Here is a 9,305-nt window from a genome sequence, read left to right as displayed (position 1 = left end):
ACATGCTGAATAAACTCCGGATTGAATAAACAAAAAATATCCATTATTATGTTTTCAGTAAGGTTTTGGGGAATTTGAAAGACATTCTGTGATGATTATTATAGTTATGTGATGGCTATCAAATATATATGGCTGCACTGGTTTGGTTTCATATCATGACCTTTCAATCCCTCTAATTTTACATTTATCAGCAGAATTTGAAAAACGTTACGACCCCTTTCAGTTAAGTATTTAATGTTTCGAATAAATAATCTCCTTATTTAATAGATTATTGCCAACAGCAGACAGCTGTTGCTTAATACTTTATGCTGCCCCTACCTGACAGGATAACTATTCACATCCTTCATTGACTTTGTATGAAAGTTTCCTTCATGTTTCTGTCTGCTGGGAAACAAAGTCTAAAAGAGGGTAAAGAACCCCGAACGAGTCTCCTGAATGACTTTTTTACTTGATATACTTTTCAATGGGCATTGACTCTCAACACTTACTGCTGTTAATCTCTCAACAAAGTGAATAATTGAACAATTAACACCCCTTTAGTAAGCCATGATATGAGAACTAACACAAATGATATCACATAACAATGGGGAAAATTAAACAAATGCATACCTCACAACAAAATAGTAATTAGATCACTTGACTATCAAATAAATATACTGTTATTTTAATTTAAACCATATTTTATTATGACAGAGGAAAAAAAACAGATAAATGTATAACACAAAAAGCCAACTGCAGTCTCTCTTGCAGGTCATGAGGGATGAATAACAATAACAATGCTGATAAGACAAAGAACATGTGACTGAAAAGAATGTGATATGAATACAATATTGAGACATTATTAAGTTAAAATACAAAATAATAATAACAATAGTAACAATAGTAATGATAATGGTGATAATAAGCATAATGATTATGCAAGAAAATTAGAAAAAAAGGACAAAAGGTAACGCTGCATAAAGAGCTCTTTTGGATGAATGAAGTTTCTGGAGCAAACATGAGACGCAAACTCGGAGGCCGTTTATCAGTGAGGTTAACTGCTATTATTCTCAATCCCTAATAACACAGAATCCAGTCAAACATTGCAGACTGATAGCACACCCAAAGACTGAATTACAGCGCATCATTCACACAAAAAAACACAATGTGATTCCATTAAAAACGGAATAGTGGGCTGAATGCCCAAAAGCATATGCAACTGTCTTCTAAGGTGCAGCAGTGAATAAGATATGACTCCCTAAAAGTGAGCTTACATTATCTAAGTCAAGCTATCATAATATATTTGTGCTATATAAAACATGTGATGAGCGACATGTACATTAAAACAGTCTTATGTGCAGGAAGAAACTATGTAGTGAGTACACATAGTGAATGGGTCTGCGGGGAGGACAAAGTGGTAAGAGACATTGTCCCAGGTTTGATTCCCACAGCAGCTACAAGTGTCCAATCCTTCAGCAAGACGTGCAAGCCGAACGTGGCCTCTCCCTCTCCTTCAAAACCAGCATTTGAATGTTGTCAAGAACAGTTTTCTCATGGACGGAAAATAAAAGTTGGGCGTGAACCTACAGACACGGAGGAGAAGACACTGAGGATGTTTTTTCTATCTTTCACTGAAAAAATAAGCTTTGCCTTGATACCACCTACAGAACTAAGTGTCCAAACATATACATTTTTCATTTTCACTGCAGTGAGTATAATACTTACAACCAAAGACTACTTTGATGGATGGATCATTACAATAGTTCTTCATTTCAGGCCATAATGCACGACGCCTCTTTGAAACATGTCTCACAGTGTTATTTGTCCCCTTTCCCATATATCACATATCTCATGAACAAAGAAAATACTGAATTCAATCATATGATGGTTAATATTAGAATTCTGAGCTGCAGGAAAACTTTGTTCGCCTGGCTCCAGAGCTTGTGTAACGAATGCTTGTCCATCAACCGTTAGCATCATTTCTCCGTAACATCCGTAGCGATGTCCGTCCTAAATGGTCTGTGCTGGAGGTTAAATGCACGGGCGGCTGCAGGATGCAGCACCGGGCTCTCCACGGGCCAGAAAGAAGAAAACATCGCTTCGGGGGGACCGAAGTTCCCCCTGATGTCCTCAGCTAACTCATCACCGCGGTAGAAGTGGCACCTCAGTGGGGGCTGGACGCTAAAGCATGAAATCCTCCAGGTTTAGATGGAGCTCCTGCGTTTATTGAGTCTTCTGTAGTTCATGCTGTGCAGACCGGTGGAAACCGAGCTGATGCCCGAGTTGCGTTGCATGCTGCACACGCAGCCGTTGGAGTGCAGCGGGTTTGAAAACGCCTCCCCCTGCTCCATGTAGGTGTCGGAGCTGGAGAAGTCGCGCGGGATGATCATGGGTATGGAGTACTGCAGCTTCTCCCTGCTCTTGTACCAAAGGCAGGAGCACATGGACTGGAAGTGGAGCACTTCGGCGTAAACGTTACGCAGACCTCGGCTAGCCGCCCCTCCCCCGCTGCCTCCGACCGCGCTCCCTCCTCCGCCGCAGCCGGACGCCGCGGAGGAGCAGGAGGCCTGGTCCGCGGAACAGCGGACGTGTCCCCCCGCCTGGCCGTTGTGACCGAGGAGAGCCCTCTGCTCGGCGTCGCGCTTCTCGTCCTCGGCGTTCATGGTCATGAACCGCAGCACGGCCAAGTTGAGGAAGGCCCCGATCACAGCCAGGCCCGTCAGGATGTAGATGAAGCTGAAGGCCACGTACTCCGGCTTGTTCTGCAGAGCTTGCTCGCTCTGCAGCGCCACGTAGTCCCCGAAGCCGATGGTGGTGAGCGTGATGAAGCAGTAGTAGTAAGCGTGAAAGAAGCTCCATCCCTCAAAGTGCGAGAAGGCCAGTGCCCCGACGCACAGCGTGCTCATGCAGGATATGAAGCCGATGATCACCATGTTGACCATGGAGACCTCGGTGCGCCTCATGCCGAGGCACTTCTTCAGGCGGTGGAGCAGGTACCTGACGAAGGTGTTGATCCTCTCACCGACGCTTTGGAACATGACCAAGGTGAGAGGGATGCCCAGGAGGGCATAGAGCATGCAGAACACCTTCCCGCCATCTGTGCTGGGGGCTGCATGGCCGTATCCTGGGGGAGAGAAGGAGGAAGGAGCAGGGTTACCAGGGCAGAACTGATTAAATCTGCAGAGCAGCGGACAAGGGTCGGAATAAGGAAAGCTGGAGGCGTGGAAAGTTGAACCCCGGGTAGACGGACACAAACGATTTGTATTCTTTGAGCACGACATCTTATAATTTGGGAGACTCTTCATTTCACAGGGCCCGGATACAATTGAAGATGAGAATGAACAGCAGCGTGGCGGGAATGGTGAAGTATTGATGTCTCGTATGGGAGAGAGGGCCTGAATAATTCATGCACAGTTATTCTCTGCAGAGTGACTTCAGCTAATGACTATACATTTGCACCCAATTAGGCCTCAATATTTTTCCAGATCAAAAACAAAAAGGACATTAAAGGATAGGTTGCAAGTATTGGATGCCCTTTTGTTTGTTTGATAAGATCCGTCTTTGTCCCGATTCTGTGGATTATAAGGAGCCGTGTGGCAGAGTAGAATGAGTCAGCAGTGTGGCCTGTGTGCGCTCCACTGAGTCAGACCCCAAAAACGACCTACAAATTCTGAGTTAGTTAAGCAACTTCATGGAGAACTTGCCAAAGTTTGAAGAAGGAGCTTTTCAGTTCCTCATTAAACCGTGACTGGCTAACAAACCATTCAATATATTAATATATCTAGTGTGCCGTCAGTGACTGAAATGGCCGGGTGGAGAATAATGTTGAGTGCTCCCCCGCCAGCCAATTTCCGACACGGAATGACTCACACTGACTGAGTGATCCTGCATGAACTCAAACTGCAGAGCTCATGAATTTCAGGATGCATTTGTGCTTCCTTCTGGCACATTTCAGGTTGACCGGCAACCTTTTGTCTCATGACGTCATTCTGCTGTCCGACGGGACACGTAATCCTTGCATGCGGGTCAGACATATTCCCCACAGGTGGACCTGTTGCCCACGGGAGCCGACAGGTGATGTCCCTGATAACAATGGGATGAGCAAATGGAAAAGGTTGACCAACAGTTTGAATGTAATTACTCCAAGGGTTGATTTAATTCTTTGGGCTCTGGTTTTATTGTCACACTGATCCACGCGGTTGAGCCATCTGTCTGCCTGGTTCCAAATCGGTTTAAAGCTGTCCCAGTCGGGCCACCAAATGAAGTCATTACAGCTGATGCGTGTCCTTATGGGAAGAAACAAACCTGAACCGAACAAAAAGACATCTTGCTTCTTACAAGCATTTCTCATTTTAACTTTCTGTTCGGATAACCGGTTGATTTATTGAAGACATTAGACCAATTAGACTGATTCTCTGATGATTTTTTACCAATCATCATCTAATTATTTATCTAACAACGACAAATTATTATTTAATACTAAACTAACCCTTGTCTTTTTCAAGTATTCATCATTTGCCAAATGTCAACCGTGTTAGTTGCATCCATTGATTTGTTGCTTTTAGCAAGCAGGCCATTTATGCATTACATATAATTACTACAACGGGGAATTGATTTCTTCTAAATACGTATTGGTAGCATTCATTTAACCAAACGGTAACTGTGACCTTCATCCATTCACTGTAAAAATATTCTTTTTTACGGTAGTTTTTTAAAATTATATACAAAAACTGTAAATTACATTTAACTGTAAAGTCTAATTTACACAGTATTTTGCTGCTTTCTTAAATGACATACAAATTCAGTTAAAATAACAATAATTATCTGAAAATAAATAATATACATTTGTATATGTCAATTCTGACAATTTGTAATTTTAAGGTAAATCATACTGGTTTTATGTTAATGTGTACTTTTATGATCAAACTCTGTAATTCTGGATCTCAGCTAACATTTTTCGTCAATTTGACTGTTTTTGTTGACAGACATTAACGCTTTGTCTTCGTCACGGTAGTTTAAGACGCCATTGAGTCTGTGACCTCTCAGCAGACAAGCCTTGAAGCATCATTTTTGTGTGTGTCATATCAAATTTATCATTTGGAGACTGAGACGTAGACGCACGTGCCTCTACTTGCAATTCTTTTTAATAAATTTCCTATTTAACAATCAAGCACGGTTTTATTAATATATTAAATTTGCCTGAGAAAAAATAGATATACATGTTTTTTTCACTGTACTTGTATAACGCTTTTCTTAAACACTTCATGTAACCATTCACCCACTGCTGACAGGCAGCATACACGGGACCACCTGCTCATCAGTAACTAACATCCACACACAGCAGTCCCAGCTACAGGAGCAAAGTGTCTTGCCCAAGGACACGTCGACCCGTCGGTCAGCAGGACCCGGGACCGACCCGCCAATCCTCCTGATTGGAGGACGGCCGTGTTCCCCACTCACCCACAGCCGCTAAACAACCGTTTAAAAAGGTCACAGACAGCTGCTCCCTCTGTGAACCCTCCTATGTTGGACTGACATCAGATCCCGTCTCCCATCTCCTCCCGCTGCCTCCCCGCCCCCCCTCCCCCCAGTGACAAAGCTATCATGAGACAGGAGCGTCTCCGCGGCTCGTCCTGGCACGCAGGGCAGCGTCATCGGCTCTGTGAACACAGATCACACTCGCCCCTCGCGGAGGAAAAGTGCAGCCTCACCGCTCTGAGAGGTGAAAAGAACATCGACCAAAAGAGGTTTGATTAACATCTGGAGAGCCAAAGACTCTTGCAGCGGCTAAAGTGGAAGCATTTACGCTCACGTGTGTGGGCGTTAAATATTTGCACGTATTTTGATGAATAGACTGGTGAAAAAAAAAAAAAACCCACAGACGAGACATCTGGGAAATTACAGGCTTATAACGTTTTTCCTGAGGAAACATTCATTCCCTTCTAAATTTAGCTCCGTTTCTCAACTGGAAGAAATATTGCAACATATTAAAGCAGGATTAAAGACTTTGCCTCAACCCGAGGCTGATCGTCTCATAACCCGATTTCTGTAATTATCATGTGAAAGGAGATATCATGATATGGAAATTGAAAGGCGTTGAGAGCTTTAAAGATCTAGTTGGCAAAACGGACAAACAGGCGATGCTCAGGCTTCTACATGTCAGCGGGACGCAGGTGCACCTTTAAACTCTAATTCCCTCCTCTTATTACAGCGCCATCATTTACAGCAAATCCCTCAGGTTAAGGCCTCCAGCAACAGACTATATTAAATTCTTCCAGACAAATCATTTCACACAGAGCAGACATGTTCCCGTGCGATAGCTTTGTCATTCTAAAACACTCCTAATACAATCAGAAAAATACACAGTCAAAGTCTTGATACTTCCATTTTCCCTCTAATTTCATGGTTTGGAATTTTCTAAACAATTTCAGCGGACTTAATCACGGATGTGCGTCATTCAACTTCATTCAGATTTTCCAATTAAATGTTATCTTCCAAAACTGCTCTTCTGCAGCAGTGGAAATAATATAATTGAGGTTTGCTGTTGTTTCACCTTTTGCCGAAGCCATCGTTAGTTGCCTGAAGAGATGACGGCTCAGTGTCTAAAACACAGCATCGCCCGCTTCCCCCCAAAGTCTGGGTTATTCTGACGAACGGGACGGGCTTTGAAAATGCACCACACAGCGGCTTAATTGGCGAGTCAGGTGCTCCGGCTCTCTGTCACTCAATTACATTTACATCGATTACCAAGGGGCCAATATGTTCTCGCCAACGGGACGAGGGAAACACACCATTCATCAAGCACATCGCCTCAGCTAATGGTTGCGGGATGCTGAAGGAGGCGGCGCATCCAACAGGGCTAGTTTATCAGGAATGTGTTACAGGGGAGAGAAGCTTGTTGGAACCCGTGTGTGAGTAATGACAGGAAACAACAGGATACGAACAAAAAAGACACGCGCACAAATCTCGAGAGGCTTAACAAATCTGTAGTACAAATGACATCAAACAGAAAGTCCGGCGGGAGGAGAATTAAGGATGAAGACTGCTGGTGGCGGCGTCGCTCTCTGTGACTGATAATGTCCTCAGACATCTCTGCACTCTGGAGACAAACCACAAGTATGAGACACCAAGCAGTGTGTGTGTCTGTGTGTGGATACAGAATGTTTCCACGATTAACAGACGCAGCAATCGTAAACCACACGGCGTCTTGAGTGTGAAAAACGTCATTGATTTCCGTCATTTCCGTCAACGGCAAAACCAACCACCAAATGTTTAGCATACATGCTTCAAATTTGAAACCTTCCACGTCAGCAGATATTTAGAAAGCACTATTGACGCCGAGGGCCTCTGGTGAGAAGGACGCGGCCCTCGTATCACTGCAGTGGTCAGTAAACAAATTCCTCCCGCGTCGCCCGTGTGCGCTCAGAGGCGTCATGAGGAATCTAAATACTCTCTGCCCTACATGGCCACGTTCTCGAATCTCCCGCGCACAGGTGGCCCGGGCGCAGCAGTTCCCGCCGCGGCGGCACTTTGGTCGGGGGGGGGGAAGCTGCAAAAAGCTGAGTATGATCCTTTATTTCCCACAAATTGTGTCCAAGCTCCGTCTACAACGTGAACCCTCGTCACCTCCCCCGTCCCCCCCCCCCCCGCCTCAAACTCCAGACGACCCCTCGGTTGTTTATTCAGGCACTCAAACACAAACTCCAGTCCTCCCGCCTCCGTCCATTACTCCCCGTGCAGCTTTTTGACCGTGGCTGACAGCTGCTGTGTAATGTCTGTGAGAACTCGAGGAATATGCTTTATTGTGAAAGCATCAATAATATTTAAAGTCAACGATTGCAATTAGGAGTCGTGGAAAAAAAGAGACATAGTTGCCATAATTGTTTACAGTGGATTATAAAGAGACCTTTTAGGATTTTTCAATCATTCACATGCGGCAAAGGCCCAAAGATGAATAGTAAGAAGGACTCATGAATTACAAAACTGGTTGTCGGCCCCTTATAAGCCCCTGCTAATCTTTCTGTTCTGATCCGTCATTTCTATATTTTAGGTTTGGTTAAGTTTATACAAATAAAACCCATTGCCTAGAGTAAGGGAAACATTCAGAGTAGTAATAGAAACACTTGTTAACACTACTTGCCCCTAATTTTCTCCCCAAACACTCTTGTACGTCGCTTCCCAACAGGGTTGCGAGCACAATCAAGGACAACGCTGCACAGATCCATTCACTTTACGTAGTTTTTGATGCACGAAAACAACATCATGCAACCTGTTTTACTACAGAAAGACATTAATCATTATAAGCAACAACCTTTCGGGGCACGGACCAGTTTGGAGCCAAGCGATTGCATGGCTGGGGGTTTGGGGTCCAAAACCATACCAGAGCTTAATGGTTCTTGGCCAATGTGCGTGTGTGTGACAGAGAGTGAAGAAGGCAAGAGGCTTCATTCCTCATGTACACAATTAAAATACTTAAATTAAGAAATAGCAGTACCTTAAAATTACATTTAGACATTAGTCATTTGCGCCCTGTACTTTTGAACTTAGATCAGAATATTGGCCGGGATGCACTTTTATTATATTCAGTATTTGCACAGTGTCAGCTGTGTCAACATGACGTTACTCTGCTGTTGCTTTCAGCCGTGTGTAAAATAGTACGAATAATCTCTCCAATCAAACTTTCATTATAAGCGCCGACAGTGATCAACGAGCTCAAGAGCTCGAGAAAAGGTGGCGGATAAGGAGCGTATTCATCTCAAGCAATCCAATGTGAGGTCGGAGGAGACAGCGCACTGGCGAAGCGCCTGTCTGCGTTCGCTTTTAACTCGGTTACCCTGGTGTGGGCTCCAAAATCGGGCCTGGGAGCGTGTGCGCTCTCGTCCAGCTCGCAGCTGAGGCCCGAAAAACATTAAAGCATCCGCAAGCCTGAAGAGCAAAGCAGCGAGCCGTCAGAGGGCTCTAAATGACCCAGAATGCACCTGCGCAGTAATAAAAAAAAAAATAAACCTCGCGACGTTTATTCACACGCTGTCTGACAATCAGAAGCAACGACCCCGTCTGTGTGTGTCAGACCGTCTTAGTCGAGTGAAGAAAAAAAAAAAACCCTGTCGGGGTCTTTTTCCAAAAGTTCTCCTTAGGTTCCTTTTTAGGGGATATGAGAGGAAACCTTGGCAGGCGCAGTTTTCCATGAAGTCACTCGGCGAGGCATTCCACCCCGAGTGTGAGATCCCTGGGGGGGGGTTAGCTAATTAAATAAATCGCATGATTTATGTACCTGATACACAGTTGATATGGACTTGTTTTAAAACTCACAACACAGCTGGACT

General features: G+C 44.4%; 1 protein-coding gene across 1 annotated transcript in view; it reads right to left on the bottom strand.

The window, feature by feature from the left end:
* Window positions 1-662: 662 nt before the first annotated feature.
* Window positions 663-9,305, bottom strand: part of kcnk3a (potassium channel, subfamily K, member 3a) — a 24,393-nt gene continuing 15,750 nt past the window's right edge. Inside the window, exon 2 of the mRNA XM_040161266.2 lies at window positions 663-3,103. Coding sequence (XP_040017200.1) covers window positions 2,184-3,103 — 920 coding nt within the window. The 3' untranslated portion in view covers window positions 663-2,183. The remainder of the gene's footprint in view (window positions 3,104-9,305) is intronic.

The sequence above is a fragment of the Gasterosteus aculeatus genome, chromosome 18, assembly GCF_964276395.1.
Source record: "Gasterosteus aculeatus chromosome 18, fGasAcu3.hap1.1, whole genome shotgun sequence".
Taxonomy (NCBI): Eukaryota; Metazoa; Chordata; class Actinopteri; order Perciformes; family Gasterosteidae; genus Gasterosteus; species Gasterosteus aculeatus.
The sequence above is the reverse complement of the archived record's forward strand: the minus strand, read 5'-3'. Positions and strand labels throughout refer to the sequence as shown.